The sequence below is a fragment of the Protomyctophum bolini genome, assembly GCF_963924005.1.
Source record: "Protomyctophum bolini genome assembly, chromosome: 9".
Taxonomy (NCBI): Eukaryota; Metazoa; Chordata; class Actinopteri; order Myctophiformes; family Myctophidae; genus Protomyctophum; species Protomyctophum bolini.
The window spans coordinates 39,970,853-39,991,782 of NC_137870.1; the positions used below are offsets into that span (position 1 = coordinate 39,970,853).

Below are 20,930 nucleotides of genomic sequence, written 5' to 3' on the forward strand. Positions count from 1 at the left end.
CCCAACGCTTTGAATTTCTCTGAAGGAGAGGAAATCACGAACAAACATAAATATAGAAATATAAATAAATCTATACATATACAGTGAGTGCCTGTGGTCTGCACCTGTAATTTGAGCCGGTGTGCCTCTATGGGGATGACCTTGAGGATGGGCAGCTGGACTACCAGAGCTTTGGGCTTACTCCTTACCAGACAGCCTTTCTCCATGTCCCAATCTGCTCCCTCCAGATACAAACCAGATACAAAGCAACCTAGAAACAAAGCAAAACCAAACTTTCAGTGATATTTTTCTCATTTGTTTTACCCCTTTCTCTCCCCAATTTAGTTAGACTAGAGCCCAAGAGGCCAATAGCAACTTTGCTTTACTTCCCGTATCTGAGTGAGGTGGGCGGACACATTATTCACATTATTAGGAGACGGGAATAATGTTGGAGTCAATTCATTTCCAATGGGAGAGTGAACGTGAACACAACTTATGATCCATTCCTTAGCTCCGTGGTCACTGAACTAAATACTGGACCCAATCATCACAAGGCAGTTGAAGGCACACAATATTATCCAAGATATTCATACTAAAATGATTTGAGAGTCTGAAAGAGTCTCTCTGTCCATCTGCAATTTGACGGACGACACATAGGGGCTCTGGCCCCATATTTAAGATGAGAATATGTGAATATGTGAATATTATAATGTGAAATGATTAGACATATTAAAGGTGAAATAAAATGTGTGTTCCAATGCTTTTTTTTTTTAAATATATTATTTATCCCACGATTTTGTAACCCATTTTTCACCCCTGTGTCAATCATCTAATGTGATCCTGGGCTCTACACACCCTCCACCAACCTAGGCCCCATATATGGGCGACATGGGGAGAGCAACGGACTTGAACTCATGCTTCCTTCATGCCTGAGTGTCCAAGTTGCTCCTTTACACCTGACAGGGGGGAGTTTCCCTGGTTGGACATAGTGTGTGGAAGGAACACGTTATTCCAACCAGTTCCTTTCCCCTCCATCAGGCGCCCCGGCTGGCCAGGGGGAGGCAGTTTAGAGACCAGGATTACTGCATGTTTTTTGTGAGGGTATCTACCCTAGGGGACACGGGGAGAACATGCAAACTCCACACAGAAAGGCCCTTTCGCCAACCCCGCCTTCGGGTATGGGCACTGATGGAGGAGGAGGAAACACGCCACCAGCACCCACAGCGTCCCGGGAGGGAATCGAACCCAGGACCTTCTAGCTGTGAGGTGACAGCACTACCAACTGTGCCACCGTGCCCCTTGTGTGTTCCAATGCTTAATCATTTTCCATAACTGTCTTAGACTCTTAGTTGATGGGTGGCTCCAATGAAGTTCGACCATCTTTATACATTAAATGTATAATCTTTGCTAGAGCCTTCAGCCTACTCCTCCCACCCAACCCTCCCTGCTGACAGGTACTGCCCCAGCTCATAGGAATACCTATACAGTGACAGTTCACTTCCCTAGCCTGGCTTGCCGCTTGGCCATACTAATTATTATTACTAATTCGTTTTTTGCACCGGCAGATTCGCGTCTGGCCACTTGCGAGGCTGGCTTCCCTAGCCTCCCTCCAACATTTGCCAATTGTGTTCGTCTCTAGAGACTCTAGACGCTTGACAAAGTCATACCGTGGTGGATTTTCAGCAATATTAATAGCATCATTAATTCTACATTATTTTCTTACCCTGTCCGGGTCTCTCGTTGACTTGGTCCTCACTACGGTACTGGGTGACCTGTGTGTAGAGCGTGGATCTGTCCAGGGGCCAGCCGTTCTTCCGGCATGTGGCTTGGACCAGGGCAGTCAGGTAGGACTCTGGGATTTGGAGCCCTGACAGCCACATCACATTTGGCTCTCCCTCATCCACCTCACAGACAAACACAGAACATACACCATCTATATATACAATTGAGAGAATTCCACTCGCACATTCCTCTGTGGTGTGCACATTTTGTGGATGATTCTTCTGTGGTGGAAGCGCACATTTTGTGTGTGTGTGTGTGTGTGTGTGTGTGTGTGTGTGATTGTGTGATTGTGTGATTGTGTGAGTGAGTGAGTGAGTGAGTGAGTGAGTGAGTGTGTGTGTGTGTGTGTGTGTGTGTGTGTGTGTGTGTGTGTGTGTGTGTGTGTGTGATAGCCCGCCATGTCAATATCACTGCGTAAATATTAGTCTGGAACTTCAGTGTGGAAGATTTATTTCCAAGCGGCCAGACCAATCTCCCCAGGGATTTTGTTTTCTTGTGGCAGATTTGTCTGGTTTCCAGGCTAGTACTGCAACACACACGCATGGAATGCGTGGTGTTAGAGTACTGTTATACGACAAACTATTAAATCTGGTATTAATTGGAAAAAAAACATGAAATATGGAGGTTTTTGCCCAACAGTGTCAATATGAAAACATACAGAATTTGCAAGAGTGGGTGTAGCCTGGACACCCAAACAGTGCTTGGGTGCTTGCTAGTTGTAGATTAAAGCTTCACTCCATGACCCAAATGGTAAGGTAAGTGTCAAACTGTTTCAAACGTATTTTGGGTCACCAGTGTTGGAGTGAGTCCTGCCTTACCCAGGAGCTGTACTGCTTGTGGCGTCTGTCAAAATGGATCATCCAGTTGCCCAGGGACATGAGAGTGTCAGGTGCCAACTTCCTCCAGATGGCAGGGATCTGCCCATTGAAGAGGGCTCGTGCCACCTCATCCAGCTCACTGCTCATCCCCACCTCACCTGCCAGGGCCTGGGAGACACATGAAGTTAACAATTTGGCTGATTTTGACGGAGTATTACGTCAAACACTGACCCGGTTTCTAGGCAACACCTTTGTCACCCCCCAGCACCAGAAAACGTGCAGGCGCATCCCATATAGTCCCATATATCCCATATATCCTTAGGGATTTTTTCGTTCACTTTTGTCTAAAAGCGCCAAATTTGGCACAGGTGTAGCTCAGGGCATACTTAAATGATTTGGCTAGGGCGCCCGTGCCGGTGACCTTTGGGGTCGCCACAGCGGCCGATCCAATATGGCCGCCAACAGATGAGCTACAAATGTAAACTTGGTGTCTATTTCATGTGTTTTGACAAATAGAAATGTGTTGGAATGCTTTTTTTATTTTTTTGGGTGTGTCTAGACCCCGATTTTGCATAATTCCAAGTGGCGTTTTGCTATACTGAAGACATTGGACGTAACTTGGCCATTGTTATGAGTAAAACCTGGTGCAATAGGTCTAATTCAACTAATTCTGACATGCATGATTCCTTTCTGATGTGAAATGTCAGGGGTTGGTGGGGGGGGGCTGTGGTTGTGACATTTTTAAGACATTGGTTTCGCTTAAAGGGCTCTTTGGCTACTTGCGGGGGAGGCCACGTGGAGGCTGTCTTCTTCTCTCCCTTTGTTTTTTTTTTGTTTTTTTGGGGGGGGTTGGGGTTGGGGTTGTTTTTGTTCCCCAATAACTAGACAAAAGCTGCACCAAGTGTACGCATCCAGGTTAGTGTGCTGGACCCTCATTGTTGGTGCATGCACCCTCACATCCACACAATGAGGTGCAACAGACCCCAGATTTAAAGCACTTGCAGCGCCCGCTACAAGACTTCTTGCACCCGCAGCGGAGAAGGATGGCACAGGCTGTACTGGCATCTGACAGATGGGTCCAGTATGGTTCCCAAGCCTTTGTTGTCGAGCTGTTCCATCCCCATATTCCAAAATTGGGAATATTCAGTTTGACGGAGGTTGCCTGACTCCAATAAAAACTGGCCTGCAGCAGTGCCCTTTATACATGCTGAGTCAGTGCAGCTGGGTGGGAGGAAGGTTCTCAAGGGACTTTGTACCATTTGAGAAAAGCCGCTGTCTGGCCTCATCTACACTACTGCAGCCACAGCTCTTACTGTACATGATGACAACCATACACTCCAGACGTTGCATATGAACAGGATCAGAGTTGATCTTCTCAGGCTCCAAGGTGAGGGCAACCAAGGTGTCTGTGAGATCTGGTGTTGCCTCCCAAGCTGCCCATGCACTGTTTTTCCCATGGCCAAGGAAGGCTGATGTAGTATCACATCCTGTCAGCGCATGGAAGAGAGGCAATGCCAGTGACTTCTGAGGACCCATTGCATTGCGGATTTCATGGACAGGAATGTCTCGGTAGCTTTTTGGATTGCAAGAATGACAACATCTCTGTCAACCGTACGAACAAAAGCCTTTTTATGGCCATTGGCCCCAGCATGGGCCAAGTGCAGAACCATTCTCGTGTCTGCTTCAGGATGGTTACAAGGCTTAAGTGTAGACAAATTGAATCCAGGCCTGTTGCAGAGAACATCATCATTAATCGTACACAGCAGTAGTTTACCCTGCATGTCATCCTTCGTGAGCTCGACACTTACAAGTCCAAACAGTTCTTTCTTATTGTCTTCATTTTTCAGGAACTCACTGTTCCAATTACGCTTTGGAATAGGAGTTCTGCCTTCCCCTATTTTAGTTATTTTCCCCATTCCTCTGCGTTGGTGAGTTTGTGCTTTTAGGTTCTCCTCTGGATATGTGTCAAACACAATATCCAAGCGCTCAACAGAGTCATGGCTCATGTATGACCTAACAAACCTGCAATATTGGTGTTTATGTATTCATTGAATGTATTTGCAGCGAGGGGCCGGACCATTTGGGCCATTACTGCTCCATCAAGCACAACTACAGTGGCCTTCTTAGCTGCTGCTATGCAGACTTTTTGGACATTCAAGCATTCAAGTATGTCCGCCTTTGTGCCGCAGCGTAAAAGCCCTTAATGCTGGGTGGCTCTCTCTGGTTTTCATACTTGAAGAAGTCTGCCATGTCTGCATCAGGCCTCGATTGAAGGGAAAGGAATAGTTGGGTGATGAGATTCATGTTTTGCTTCTGAATGCTGTTATTGCGTTTGGCTTTTCGGTCTGGTCGATTTGCAAAAGTCAAGATTTTTGTCCATGGAATTATATCCAAAATGGGCTTTGTGGCCTTCTCAAGTCGCTCCTCTACATAAGCTAAATGTAGGGCTATAGCAACTTTGTGAACAGTTGTGAGTGATTCAGATACTTCTGTTTCCACAATTTCCTGTGTGTCAAGTGCTGTGAGGTCATGATCTACTGAAGGATTCCTGTGACTTTCCATAATGGCTGTGAAGGATTTGACATCTTTCATGAACTTGACCTGCAAGCTATGTGCCTCTTCATGATGAGAAGTTGAGGATGGTGAGCTGATGTTACTTTACACAGCTTCAAACTCTTGCACCAACCTGGCACTGTCTGGCCCTGCAAGCATGAATAGTGTGAGAGCTTCAGGCTTTTCATAGAGTCCAGCTGCTCCACCATAGGACTGCAGAATTTTGTTTGACTGCTCATGTGATTGATCCTTTGCAATCAAGCTGAACTTGTGTTCTAAACGTGCAGCGGGCATAGTTTGTGTGATCCATCACATGAAACCAAGCACACAGTTCATCACAAACTTGAACATACAAATTGAAGTTTCCTTCACGAAGTGACCGAATTAATCGACACAGTAGTAGCTCTAGCTCCATGATGGTGGACCAGTACTTGAACTGTGGAATCTCTGCTTGAGCTCGTTGGTCCCACATCTCAAATGACTCAGGTGGACCAAGAACATCTGCACAATAGGCAGAGTATGCATTTTGTTTGAGAATCTGAAGGGACATGAGAGTGACTTGATGGGCATAGCGTGTCCGTTTTATATGGTGCTCATTGAGGGCAGACTGAGCTCGTCCTGAAGTTAACACCTGGGCCTGGGAGAGGACGGTGGTCCAACCTGAATTATGGAGAGGTTTTCCTACCATAAGATGAGCTTTGTCTTCAATATGCAATGCTCCCATCATCAAAACCAATTTATCCTCACCAAGTGTCATGGGGTATTGCCATTGGAGCTGCTTGGCATATATATATATATAATAACCAGCATATAATGGTTGATCAGCACCAAGGACAGCAATCTGGCCAGGGTTCAGAAATGATGTGCCTTTCTGTGCAAGCTCCATTGCATGCTTCATCATGGATGCAGATGCTGCTTTATCTGGAGGTTTCTGATGCTCAAAAAACCTAAAATAGTTTGCCAAAAGTATCAAAAGTTAAGGTACACCTAATTTTTACATGGCCGCCATCTTGGAAATATGCTAATTAGGGGTCCAGACACACCCAATCATAAAGATGATTTTTCCATCATATTTCTAATTGTCAAAAAACATGAAATAGACACCAAGTTTGGATTTGTAGCTCATCTGGTTCAAATGTAGAGGCAAAAGCGTGTTCAGGTGGCGGCCATATTGGATCAGCCGCTGTGGCGACCCCAAAGGTCACCGGCGCGGGCGCCCTAGCCAAATCATTTAAGTATGCCCTGAGCTACACCTGTGCCAAATTTGGCGCTTTTAGACAAAAGTGAACGAACATACCCTAAAATCTCCCTAAGGGCCCCAACTAATAGGGTCCCATTAAAAGTAGGATCTTCTTTGGCTCTTCTCTCTGAAACTACGAGCGCTGTCCGTGGTTTTCATCATCAACTATTACTAACTATTATTAACGTTTCGGCGAAAGATAAACAGTGTGAGCTAATGCTAACATGAGCCGTTTCTTACAATGGAGGTCTGCGAGCGAGGAAACCGGATGTGAAAACATTGTAAGCTGCCCAATTCTGTCTGGCGCAGCTAACTACCCTCGATCACCATACGGTGGCAGTTAACTGTACCACTAGCTTGTTGAAGCGTTCCAGCTCCTGCAGCAGAACCACAGAGGTGGGCGAGACGTCCTGGCCGAGCGTCTTGCGGATCACGTCCAGGTCAAACACCTTGGGCATTTTGTTCTGGATGTCCCGGGCCACCTGGCTGATGTACTCCTCCCTGCTAACGCCGCCACCTGACTCACCTGAAGGAATCAAGGATGGATTGATGGAGAGAGTATGGTGTTAATGAAGAAGCAATGACGGGAAAGATATCAGATGCGCCCTGTGCCAGTAATTATGAACCAGGAACATTACCAGTCTGTGGCTGCAGCTCCATGAGATGGCTCCACATGTCTCTAGTTGCTTGTGTGTAGTATCCTATCTCAGCATTGCGGTGCAGGCCCATTACCTCTGGTGTGTTCGTCAAGGGGAGGGATTCAATCTCCCCTGTGTTGCAGAAAGAAAGAAAAAGGTTATGAGCGATGGCGTTGGAAATCAAATTACTGATTTACACTACTGACTACACTCCTCTGAGCAGCCATCAGCTGGGTGAAGTTATAAACTGAATTTCCCCCCACGGGACTAACAAGGGAATATACAACGGCAACTGACCAATGTATGTTTCCTTGAGTCCAGTGGGAGGGATCCTGTAGTCCACCTCTCTGTTGTGGAAGAAGTGAAAAGGCTGGAAGGTGTCAAAGATGAAGTCGCCAAAATATTCATCCATGTAGACCTTCAGGATTCTGCGGTCAAAGCTGTCTATAGCTCGCCCTCCGTACATCACCTAGGGAAAGCAGACAAAAACCCAGATATTGAATACAAGAGAAACTGGATACAAGAAGCATTATTGTTTAAATTGGTCCGAATTTTGGTCAGAATTTATTGAGCGGATAGCCCTTTGAGATGCAGCATCTCATTCATTTTAGAGGGGGTCCTATGCACAGATAAAACAGTACACACAGTATAGAGCAAATACACAGCAATACACAGTACACGATACACGATACACAATTGATTTAAACGCACCTCGCCAACAAGGTATTTCAGACTCTCCCAGGGTATCTTGGCGTCTCCTTGGTTGTGTGCTGTAGTCAGGTACGTGTCCAGGATCTCCATACACACCTATAAAGAATAATTATACATTTTCAACACGCACAGAACAGTGACGTACAGTATATCAGACAGTAAAGTCAGTTCAAAATACTGTACCATACACATTAGTTCTCAACTTTTCAGGCTACGACCACCCAAGACAATCATACGTGAACTGGGGACCCCCACCCTGACAAGCACTTGTAGTTGAGGCAGTTTGACCCGGTTCCACAGATAAATATTGTGAAAACAGCTGATCTACAAGGTCACAAGGCCTTGCAACGATAGTATTTGACAATTTGGCCAATGTTTGACCATGTTTTATAGTATATACTTTGTTGATTACTTTTGATACAATTAAAAGTTCATTTCAGAGTTAAAAGTCCTGTTCAAAGTCCTTAATTTGACTCACTTAGAAATGTGCAGATACCCTGCACTTATGTTGGTTATGTTGGTTTGTTTACTGTTGAGTGAGAAAACAATGTTGAGCGGGAACCCCTGTTTTAAGCATTATGTTATTACGTTAGCTATTGAAAAATAGCAGCGGTACCGCGCTACGAGCTTGTAGATCTGCTATCTTTGAAACATCGTAAAAATGTGGTGCAAATCTTTGAATATATATTCTTTCAGAGCAGAGGTCTAAATGGGTTAAGCTAATCACCCTCCCGACGCACTGATGGAGAAGCCCTGCCTTACCAGGAAGTCTGACTCGTTGAAATCGTAAGAGACATTCCAGCCGATCTTTCCGTACTTGCGCCGCTCTTGCACCACAGCATGGAAGAAGGCCAGCACGTAGACCAGGCTACGGAAGGCTGGGTGGGGGCATGTCATGAGCCTTTCATGGGGTATCTTGGTATACGTTGCTCTCATGTTCAACTTCAGACCATTAGGAGGCTCTGTCACCACCTGTGCATTTAAGAGAATAAATAAATAGAATGACGCCATTATCAAAGACAAACATGCTCCTTGATGATTTTCCAAAGCAAATGTTTAGTTGTTTATTTGTTCAGTGTTTCAGTAACATAGAGACCTATTGGATACTAAAGGCCACCCCTTACCTCTCATCCCTAAACGTATTTGCAATTTTTTACTTACTTTTAAAATAGTTCAAATAGCCGATGATGTTTTTTTAAATAGTAAAAAATGATGCTAGCACTTAAATACGTTTAGGGATAAGGGGTAATGGGTGGCGCAAGATAGGGTCCTAAATGTATAGATCATAGTACTGGTTGCTACAAGATGCATCATATGGAGTGGCGTTTCACCTCAAAGCCCAAACCACACCAAAGGGTCGGGTCGGGACAAAACGCTTTTAATGTAAACCACACCAATGCAACTCATTGAGTTGTAAGGAGTTGCATTGGTGTGGTTGACCTAAAAAAAAAACGTTTTGTCCCGACCCTTTGGTGTGGTTTAATTGGGCTTAAGTTTAGAGAGACATCAAAGTAAAAAAAAACTAAACATGTAAAAGATGCCTATGTTTTCAGTGCAGAAGTATCATCGTTTCAGCTATCCAGGTTTCAACAGTGTTACCTTTAGAGACTTCTGCAGTATGCCGATGGGGAAGTCCTTGATGGGGTCGGTGGTGAGCCACAGGCGGAAGTCAGGGTGGGGTTTAGTGATTCTCTCCAGGGACTTCTCCAGCTCCTTCAGCCACTTGGCCAACAGGTGGCAGTTCTGCAGCATCAGCCACTGACCACGGGACACCGCTGTCTCCAGCAGCTGCAGTGCCACCTTGGATCACACAAAAACGGAAGCAACGCTGATGTGAAAACTGAAGGGCTCAATTCAGACTTCCAAAACACCAATGATTTAATACAAAGACAGTTCTCCGTTACCTTCTCTTGGCCTTGCCCCATAGCAAGGAACCTAAGCCTGTTGCCTCCGAAGGACGACCTCTCGGCCAGTTTCATTAGGTCACTGGCTGGGTCAGAGCCTGGACTGAGGATGAACACGATGGGGGAGTTTGGTGTGCTCTGCTCATAGATGGCCTCAAAACTGATCTCTGGCGGCTGCACATATCTGAACAGAACAAGCAGTTAACGGAAATAAGCAATATTTCTGACCTCTAATCCCTAATTAGAACCTGCAGAACCAAACATTTCTCACTTCTCGCCCATGGTGACAGTGACGTAGTCTGTGACGGCTCTGTAGACTCTATCGAGACGGAAGCAGCGCAACAACAACAGCTCCTGGAAGGCTGTCAGGTTGTCTTTGTACTTCATGGGAAAGGGAGCCTGCTCTGGCCTGTCTAGGTCAAACCACTAGGGACACCATGAAGGAACAGGTTAGTCAGGCATGCCATTCAATCAAAAAACTTGCTATTTCCTGTGAGCGCGATCACCTACAGCCATCCACTCATTGGGATTGTTCTCCACATCATCCGGCAGAGAGCCAAAGCACTCAGGGAAGAGCTCTGCTAGCTTCATGATGTCCTCCCACCCCTGGTCTGGAAGCCACTCGCATGGTTTTTTACGCTTGCTCTTCTCCAGAGACAGATTACCTTAAACAGAAGGGAGAAGAAAATGTAATATGTGGATCTTGGGATCCACATAGGAACGGCATGGCTCTAATCTGGGACTGGGACTTCATGTGGCCATGCAGCCTGTGACTTTAGTCATGTGTGATGTATGACTCAAGGTTTCAACCCGATCACACCTTCCATTATGAAATGTAAGTTCAATATTTAAAAAAAGTATAAAACATACAGTAGCCTATGTAAAAGTTGTGTTGTAGTGCTAGTGGAGGTACTTCTGTGGCCTACTGACAGAGTGCATACAAGGGTTGGCTCTGAATTGTTTGCGAGTGTGGTCTAGTCAACATTTCACGTACATTGATGTATTATATATACAGTATAGATTCTATACTGTCCGTGTAATCTCACCCTTTAAGAAGAACTCCAGCTCATCCTGAGGGGCCCTTCCCTCCGGCTGCTCAATCTTTATGATCATATTGAAGGAGAAGAGCAGCTTGTGTCTCTCAAACAGACCTAGAAAAGGATAGAAAAACAGGCAGGTAGTGCTTCAGCTGCCCATGGTCGTCTAAAATGCTGATGCATGTACCATTGCCTTGACGTGTGGGTTCACACCCACACCACCAGAGGGAGTGCAACGAACCATGTATAACCCAGATTCGGCACAAACAAGGGAATAAATTATTTTCGCTCCAATGCCACCAAAATGTGGAACGCCCTACCAACAGTCATTAAGACATGCGAATCCCTTGACTCCTTCAAAACCGCTCTCAAAGGGCACCTAAGGACGGCTGCAATTCGAAACTGGCCTCCGTAAAATCTGAATCCCCCCCCACCGCCCACCCCTTTTTCCCCCTCACTGTATACGTTTCTTTTCCCTTTTTACCTCCCTTTAATATGATGAATTCCCGTTCTGTTCTTTGACTATATAGAAGTGTCTATTTGCACGTCTCTAAATGTTTTGATGAATTGAACAAGGTGGACCCTCTTGTAAACAAGTGTAATGATTAATTGGGTCGTCCACTCACAGTTAACAGTCTTTGCATTGAGTTTGTGCTTGAAATGTACTGTCATTCTGCAAACTGTTAATAAATATTTCAATCAATCAATCAATCAATCAAACCTGTGCAGCCGTAGTTGTAAACATTATGAGTCAGGGTGTCCATGATGTTCTTCAGTCTCTTAGGCAGGGTGAAATCAGGCAGAGACTTGCGCAGTGAGAAGTCAAACACCTCCAGGTAGGAAGCCAGGGAGTACTGGTACATGCTGTTCACTAGAGCCATCTCTGACAGCACAAAGAACAGGATGGCTCCGCGCTTGGCAGCGGGACGGTAGCCGTCTCTCAGCTTGTCGATGTCCGCCGAGGTCATCTCTGCCAATTTGAGCTTCTCCGACACCTGAGGGGGCACATTTATTTCAGAGATAGAAAGGTAGGATTCCAGCTAAGAGCTGACCCCCCTCTGCCCCAAGTATATGAACCGTATGAATGCGGTACTGCACATGAAGACTATAGGGCATCACTTGTAGATCGGCATGTACAATGAAATATACACATGGTTGATCATAATCAGACTGGTACAGAGCCATGAGGGACTCGGCACAACAACGACTCATCACCTCGCTGGTCTTTGCCTTGGTCTCCTCCAGTGTCAGGACCAGCTCTGTGTTGTCCAGGATGTTGCCTGTGGAGCTGGCCAGCTCTCTGAGCAGGGAGTCCTCCAGGTCCTTCAGCAGCTTCCTGTTCTCGCTGGTGTCTCGGACCAGACGCTCACGCTGCTCCTCCAGCTCGCTCCTCTCGAAGCCCACGATCACGCTCAGCAGCTGGTCCTCCAGGCCCTTCAGGGTCACTGTGGCAAACGCATGTTCAATAATGGACATAGATCAGCTCGCTCCTCTCAAAGCCCACGATCACGCTCAGCAGCCGGTCCTCAGTGTCACTGTGACAAACGCATGTTTAATAATGGACATACTGCAGATCAGTGGCTTCCAAAATGTTCTGGTCTAAGGCCCACTTGGAAATCTTGAAAGCTTTCACAGCCCACCCATAAAGTAAGTCTTGCCGAGCCATGAGGCCCATATCTCCTGTTTCTGTAGTGTGAGGTAGCTACCGTAGCTTCAAGCTTGACGTACAAGTACACCCCCTGGACATGATGTACAAGTACAACCTTATTCCTAGGATAGCTCAGGAAAGGAGCGCTCGTTTTACCACGCCGGCTACTAGTAGTCAAGGAAAGCGCCGCCCTTCTAATATAAACACAAAACCCCATTCTGCCAGCTGCCTTGCTAGCTTTGTGGACTACTACGCCGTCTTGTAATACCATGCTTCACCTGTTCGCGCCCCACTGCTGCCACTACAACCACGGACTATTTCATAGTTTTTGGATTAAGGTTGGTGAGGGGTGCGTTAATAGTTTTTGGATTAAGGTTAGTGAGGGGTACGTTAATAGTTTTTGTAACAAAGTTGGTGAGGGGTACGTTAATAGTTAATGATGGTTGTATAATTGTGCCGAGCAGGGAGAAAATGTAGCAGAGCCAAACGCCAAAAGGCAAAAAGCCAAATGTATGCATTGCACCCGTATTCTCATTCTATAATCAATATTTGTTCAATCTATTCGTGAGTTATCTGACTGAATTGAATGGATTCTTGGTTGATGGATTCTTGATGAATTCTCATTCTATAATAAATATTTGTTCAATCTATTCGTGAGTCATCCGACTGAACTTAATGGATAATGGATTCTTGGTTAATGGATTCTTGATGAATTGTTTTACCCCTCGCGGACATAAACATTCGTTTGGCATGGCTGAGGCTCACTCACCAGTGTAGTTAATGACCATGGCCTTTCCAAACACGGAGGGGGAGTACTTGGGGTTGGCCAGCTTGGTGTTGAGGTAGAGTTTAAAGTTGGGGTCGTAGTCCACCTCCTTGTCTCCGAGCACGATGACCTGTCTGCCCTCTGCTCCCTTGACGTTCTTCTCCAGCACGGTGTCAATCACAGGGTCAATGTACTCGTCCACATCCTGGAACAGGAAGGGGAAGCCATACTTGATGGCCATCTCCAGCTGCTTCAGGAAGTCTGGATCACTGAAGGAGGAGATCTATAGGCAAACGGATGCATGGGTATGCCAATCGGTGTTGAGAGATACTGGCACCGCTGTCAGATTATTAACCCATTCTGACCGGGCACCCATTTTGGTGTTGGCATCATGTTATGCTTTAGCTATTGAAAAATAGCAGATCTACAAGCTCATATCGCCACCGAGTGGCGCGATACGAGCTTGTAGGTCTGCTATTTTTGAAAAATTCGAAGAACGACTGACATTTGTAGAATCTGATCTCAGGTCAGAATGGGTTCATCAGACCCGTGTGTGTCCGGTGGAAACCTCGTATGAATCTGATCTCAGGTCAGAATGGGTTAACAATCTGTAAAAAAAAAGAAAAAAAACACACAAGTAGGAAAAGATTCATGACTGTAAAGTTTTCTGTACTTTGAGGTTATTCTTCTCCTCCATTTTCTTGATCCAGTTGAGTGCTTGTTGTTGCGGGTCGATGCACATGGGGAAACGGCTGGCTCTGGTGGTGAGGATTCCATTCTGGACTGACAGCTCATCTGGAGGCAAGCCCTCCGATCCCCACCTGTCAAAAAGCTATCATTTAATAATATATACAGTACAATAGAACAACGAGTAGTCCGGGGACCACCAGTGGTCCTTAAGGGGGTTCCAGGTGGACCCCAGCTAAATGATGCAAAGTCGGTAACCACATGGACCCTTATAGATCTTTGATTGATTGAATACTTTATTGAAAATAGATTTTCAATTGGCTACGAAGCTTTCTGGACATTGCTTACCTGGAACTGTCATCGGCAAGGATTAATCAGGCCCAAGAGGGCACAATTTCAATGTGGACAGACCTAATATTAGACCTGAAAGACTTACTGACCCGGTGATATTGTAATTGAGGTGTTGTGGGTTGATTGTTCTGTGAATAGGATGGGGAGGGAGGGGTTTCTGTGTGTGTGTGTGTGTGTGTGTGTGTGTGTGTGTGTGTGTGTGTGTGTGTGTGTGTGTGTGTGTGTGTGTGTGTGTGTGTGTGTGTGTGTGTGTGTGTACGTACGTGCGCGCACACGAGTATGCATGTGAGAGAATGTTTTGAGTTCAATTTTATACACTGTATAATGACTGTGCTTTGTGTTTTGTTCAAAAAACAAATAAAAATTGAATGAGAAAAAAAAGAAAATAGATTTTCAAAAGGATAAAGTCACAAAATTTGGCACTGACCGGGTGGACGGACGGATGGACACGCACACACACACATGGACTCAAACACACGGACTCACACACAGTGAGTGAAAAACATACTCTCTGAGTCCCCATGCCTTCGGCCTGGTGGAGACAATAATGGCTAATGGTCCTTGATATGGGTTGAAAACCACTGAAATAGAATACCGTATACGGAGTGTAAATTTGACTGCGAGTGTAATAAAAATGCATGTGCATCTCCACTAGGCATGTGAATCTCGTCTCATCTCACGATTCGATACGCATCTCGATGCACTGCCAGCGATACGATACATTAGAGATACATGGAATCCCCTGGCGATACGATGCGATACGATTCTCCCTCTTCCCGATGCGATGCGATGCGATAACCATTTAGTTCAAATCAATGCGATACGATGCGATTCACCCCTCTACCGATACGATTTGATGGAGATTCATCACAATAGAAAGAATTTATATTAAAGCTCTATTAATTTCCCAAAACATGTAAAAATGCATTACATTTAAATTCAAAGCAATTTATTGTTTTACTGTAGGTTAGTATTATAGCTCTGCATCTCAAACAACCCAACTTATAGAATTATGTAAGTAAACAAAGGGTCTGCTCTCTGCTGGTTATTGTGGAATTGTTAGATTACTAATAATCATAGGCTATAGTATAATAATTATATCTCAAAGGTCAATTTGAGGTTTTGAGTATAGAGGGTTCAAGAGATTAAAATGTAATAGCCTATGTAATAGCTCAATTAATGTTACCAACATATAAATAGAAAATAAACAAATAAACAAAACAAAAATGACAGGTCACACTCGTAGTGCTGTCAAACAAGTAGTTTAATCTGCAACACAGTTTTATAATATAATTGCCTATGTATAGTGGGGGTCCCTGCTTGATCTCTCACTCTCAGCTAAGTGGTCCTTGGCTTGACCTAAAAAACATTGAAGACCCTGGCCTGCATGTATTATTAACGTTATAAATACATAGCAGATGTACAAGCTCACAACGCGTCTCATCCACGCCCCGCTGTGAGCTTGTGGATCTGCAATTTTAGGCGTGCGACACAGTCTTGCTGCAGAATATAAATAAGGCTTCTATCCCAGAGAATAGCAGGGGAAAGCTGGACAGTGGAAAGTTGTGGAACGGTTGTAAACGACTTTAAACGCAAGCAGTACACCCAGCTGTGGCGTTGTTGTTGTTGTTGTACACGTGTGTGCAGACTGCAGAAGCTCTCTTTAATTACAAATTGATGATCGCGAGTCGCGACGCAGATTCGCGTCGGAGAATCAGCTAGAACAGCTGTGTGGATCATTAGCAGCACCAGCGCTACAGTGAAAAGTCAACTGATCGACGGACAGCTATTTTATAAAGCTAAAGGTTGTGCTTCCTTTGTGCGTGCAGGGGTTCACTTCTGTTCGTCGCGGGTGCTCTTTATAGTCTGTTGTCTCAACGTGTCTACTCTACGGTGCAGAGTAGCTGCGTGCTCGCAGCGCACAGCCGCACACTGTGCGGAGCTGGCTGCGAGAGACCTTTTTTTTCCTTCCTTTTCTGATGGTACGTTCAATGCGCCTCGGAAACACAGGATAGGGTGAAATTTACCATGAAAAAACAGTGCAACCACGGATTTTACCGGTGCAAGCACTCCGCGAACGATGCATCGAGATTTCACCCGTCAATTTTACCGACACACAGTGAATGAACCGATTCACTCGCATCGCGCACGTCATAATCGATGTATCGATACGTATCGATTATTTTCCACATGCCTAATCTCCACACACACACACACACACACACACACACACACACACACACACACACACACACACACACACACACACACACACACACACACACCTGCTGACTTCCACCTCGTCGGTCAGCAGATTCTCCACCCTGAAGGGCTGGCTCAGAGGGATTCCTCTCTCCAGCAGGTCCTTCTCCCACACCTCGTGGACCATCTGGTTCCTGAAGTCCCAGTTGAACGCCCCCTCGTAGCTCAGGAACGCCGCGCACATCAGACAGTCGCCCAGGAGGAGGGAGCGCCGCTGCTTCAGCTCCTCTAGATCCAGTGCCCAGCTAAGAAAGGGAGGGGTGAAAATGATACATGAGCAGATACAAAAGATATTGGGATATGAGGTGCCTATGAAGTGTGATGTTTTGTATTTAGGAAACTTGATGGGGGGTCAGATGCGAGGAGAGGATAGATATTTGGTAAACATTTTATTGGCGGCAGCAAAGAAAGCTATCGCAAGAAAATGGCGACAGATGGAACCTCCAACACAGGAACAATGGGAGGACGTGATTCAGGAGATTCATTTTATGGAGAAACTAACATACAGTCTGAGGCTACAAGAAGAAAAAATGGAGGACAAATGGTATAAATGGACAATATTTAAGGCTATAGGGGAATGAGAGACAATTGTGAATGCCTAGAAAGATACTGTAACTTTTTTAAACGCAATGTCGATGCCTGTTGTATTTTTTATTTTTCTGTTTTTTATTTTCTGTACGTCTGTGATGTAACATGTATTGTAAGTTTGTTTTTTCTGTCTTGTCTTGTAAAACAATACAAATTTACAATACAAAGTTAAAAAAGAAAAGAAAGGGAGGGGTGGGGAGGAGCAGTGGTGGAATAAGTACTCCATTTTATTATTTTTTTTGTCCAGTTTTTTAGGGTTTTTTGTAAACACAAACATTGTCCTAACACAAACATTGAAGACGAAGGACGCAAATTCTAATTGGCCGGAATGATCATTTTTTTATTAAGTAAAAGTATCAATAGAAATACATTGCACTATACTAAGTAAAAAATCCGAGGCTCAAATGCCAAATAAATAATGGACCTTGATATGAAAAGGGTTGAAAACCACTGGGGAGGAGGATGAAGATGTGGACATGAGGAAGACCAGGAGAAGTCAGACCGTGCAGGGGACACATTCTGTTGAGCGTATATGATCTATCCGCTCGGCTCACCGCTTGTTCTCGGAGCCCAGACCAGAGATGAGTTTGTCGGCAGCCGTCAGCCTCCTCTGCATGATCTCAGCCTCCTCCTGCAGCACCTGCTTCTCCCCCATGGCGCCGTCGTACTTCTCTCTCAGAGAGCCCAGCTCCTTCTGAATGGCACTGAGCTCATTCTGAATGCGCTGCAGCTCCCGTTTGCTCTCGAAGAAGTTCCGCTCCAGGCGTGCCACCTGAAGAATTAAAATGCACATCAGTCACAGTGTTCATCATGTGATGTGTATTGTGCCTTGTCTATATAAAGGCAAGAGTTTTACCTTTTCTCTTTTGGGCTTGATCTCCCTGGCAACATCACAGTATCCCATGACCGCCTCCACAAATTTCAGCATTCCTGAGCCGGCCCTGCTGATAACCTGCATTTCCTCAGGACTAGTGTTGAGGTTCTTTAGAAAGCCTGAGGACAATGGCATTCATCATTATTTACAACCAATGTCAAATTAGAGGATTTTATGCGACATGAACGTTAAAATGTGCAATGCGTTTGTTATCATTCCTTTCTTAGGGAATGCTAACCCCTTTTGGTGTTAGCATTATGTTATGCTTTAGCTATTGAAAAATAGCAGATCTACAAGCTCATAGCGCGCCACCGAGTGGCACGCTACGAGCTTATAGGTCTGCTATTGTAGAAAAATCGAAGAACGACTGACATAGAAACATAGCTTTTTCAGAAAACTGTCAGGATGTAGAAGACATTTTTAGAATCTGATCTCAGGTCAAAATGGGTTAACCAATAACCGGGGGGAAAGCTACATACCTCTCACAGTCTTGACCTGGCTGGAATTGATGACATCACAGTCCATTTCCATCAGTGAGCGCAGGAAGTTAGCCTCTGACATCATCCCTCTAGCCGCCTTCCAACTGATCTCCTTGTGTCCACGTATGACCAGGATGCACTCACACACAACCTGCACCTGTTTGGGCGGCTTGGCGAATGATCTGAAGAGGAGGACAACAAGCAAGACAGGCATAGGGAGGAATAGGACACAGAGGAGAATATTAATAAAAATGTGAAAACGTCCATATTAACCACTTGCCCAAATGTGATAACCATCACATTTGTGATGACGGCTGTGGCCGTTTTTAGCCCAAGTAGTGTTTTTCGTGCATAATAAATGCTTGCAATGGATTCAGAATCATGAAAACTCCCCAGTTTTACACATCACACGTAATCACGTGTGCCACTTTAAGCAGAATGAAATTCTTGTTCATCAACAAAATGTTGCCTTACATAGATTACCATCACCTACCACTGGGATTTATATAGGACTTTTGATATGTTGTGGGGTTTTATTATTATTTAATGTTTTTACCTGAAGGTTCAACATAAAGATGATCAAATCAAATCAAATCAAATCAAATCAAATCAAATCAAATCAAATCAAATCAAATCAAATCAAATCAAATCAAATCAAATCAAATCAAATCAAATCAAATCAAATCAAATCAAATCAAATCAAATCAAATCAAATCAAATCAAATCAAATCAAATCAAATCAAATCAAATCAAATCAAATCAAAAGATATTCTCACAAGATAAAGCAACTTTTGACAAGTAATAAAAACACAAAAGATACAATTCCTATAATTATTTCACCCACACAGCTAAGTTGACGTTCAGAACAAGAAGGAGCATTGATTGAACCAGGGGCAATAAGCACCTGATCTCAGTGACGTCAGACTTTTCCAAGCCTTGTAAGGCAGTGCGGGCGGCCTCCAGGGCTGGCAGAGCCTCAGCCAGGGAACTCTCCGCGTCTTTCTTCTCGATGGCGATGACCTTATTCTGATCTTCAACCTCCTTGGCTTTTTCTTCTGCCAGCTCCTTCTTCTCCTCAGCTGGAACGAAGGGAAAGTGTCAACATGAATTGCCGCGCCAATAGCCAAAGATGTTGTGCCACGTGTCTGTGCATGTGTGCGTGTCAAAGTGTGCATGTGTTCACACTTTGATAGACATTTTTATTTCACAGTATGCAGAATGGATACACGTCAAACGAAAGTATACAGGTCAATACAAAACTGCTACTTGTTTACATAAGGGTCCTCCATTTTCATTTCAACGGGACATTTAATGACGCACAAATACACACTTCTATGAAAAAGGTAAATCACCATATAGTTAAAAAACATATGTACAGTGTGGAAAGGATAAACTTGAATTTTCTTCTTTTTACAGGGGCCAGTTTCAAATTGCAGACGCCCGTACAGTAGGTGCTCTTTGAAGGAGTCTAGGGATTGACAGAAGAACACTGACCCACGGTGGTGTTGGTGGAGATCTCCTCCAACATGAGCTCACAGGCTGAAGACTTTTCCGCCAGCACCACCTTCTGCTCGGCCAGCTTGTCATTGAGCTGAGCCAGCTGCACGCTGGTCTTCTCCAGCTTGTCCAGACCCCCCTCCAGGCGCTTGCACTGAGCTGCATGAGAGATCAAACATCAAACCAAATAGAAACATGATTTTACTCATATAAACTCATTGTTTTAAGTAAAAGTATCAATACCACAATGTGGTATACCACGATTACAAAGGTAATGGTATCAAAATGTACTTTAGTAACAAAAGTAGTCATTGTGCAGTATGTCCCATTTCACAAGTTTTCAAACGTATAAATATCTTTTGACGCATTGTGAGCTTGTAGATCGGCTATTTTCAAATGGCAGAAAGGTATATAGGGCTGAATGTATGTTTTGTAATAAGAATCAAAATCTACAAAGTAACTAGTAACTAACGTTTTCAAATAAATGTAGTGGAGTAAAAGTTTAATATTTGCCTCTGAGATGTAGCGGAGTAGATAAAGTACAAATACCTCAAAAGAGTATTTAAGTACAGTACTTAAGTAAATGTACTTAGTTACTTTCCCACTGAAACATACATTCAATTTGTCACCGTCACACAGTCTGGAGCACTCTCTATCGTCATGAGTAAGCGATAAAGTGAAGCCTACTGCCCACCTTTTGTTTCGTCTTTACAGTCACGCAAATTTATCCTAATATCAATAGAAATCACCTAAGCATACTGTATATAGCTTGCTGCTTAGCAGGAATGGAAATTAAAAAGTTAAATGTAAAGATATTTTAAAATATATTTTCGTGGACGAAAACTTCCTTACTCGGATGTCGGGAGGTGTAGTTCCAGACTCTATATAGCATCCGGAGATTGTCTGGCTATGGCCTCACTCACACCTTCGCAACAGACCGATGTATGCTTGTTGTATACAAAGGATGTGATACATCTTGCCCCAATGCATTTCCAATGGGAGTCACATGGTTTGACACAACATTTGTGTTGTATGAGGGGGAGGGGGGCAGGCGAAACACAGCAGAAAGCCATACAACAGCTTGTAGTCCAAAATGTTGTATCAAACCATGTGACT

General features: G+C 44.5%; 1 protein-coding gene across 1 annotated transcript in view; it reads right to left on the bottom strand.

Annotated features, from left to right (window-relative positions):
- The window catches only part of LOC308321866 (dynein axonemal heavy chain 10-like), a gene marked incomplete at both ends in the record, with an annotated part of 47,667 nt that overhangs the window by 176 nt on the left and 26,561 nt on the right, over positions 1-20,930 (bottom strand). Inside the window, 23 exon segments of the mRNA XM_080772958.1 lie at positions 105-250; positions 1,703-1,883; positions 2,580-2,747; positions 6,723-6,898; positions 7,011-7,142; positions 7,308-7,479; positions 7,722-7,817; positions 8,484-8,693; positions 9,321-9,521; positions 9,626-9,809; positions 9,897-10,051; positions 10,136-10,290; positions 10,672-10,776; positions 11,384-11,657; positions 11,878-12,107; positions 13,080-13,359; positions 13,750-13,897; positions 16,400-16,621; positions 17,519-17,736; positions 17,821-17,957; positions 18,318-18,499; positions 19,222-19,396; positions 19,812-19,973. Of these exon segments, the coding sequence (XP_080629084.1) occupies positions 105-250; positions 1,703-1,883; positions 2,580-2,747; positions 6,723-6,898; positions 7,011-7,142; positions 7,308-7,479; positions 7,722-7,817; positions 8,484-8,693; positions 9,321-9,521; positions 9,626-9,809; positions 9,897-10,051; positions 10,136-10,290; positions 10,672-10,776; positions 11,384-11,657; positions 11,878-12,107; positions 13,080-13,359; positions 13,750-13,897; positions 16,400-16,621; positions 17,519-17,736; positions 17,821-17,957; positions 18,318-18,499; positions 19,222-19,396; positions 19,812-19,973 (4,109 nt within the window).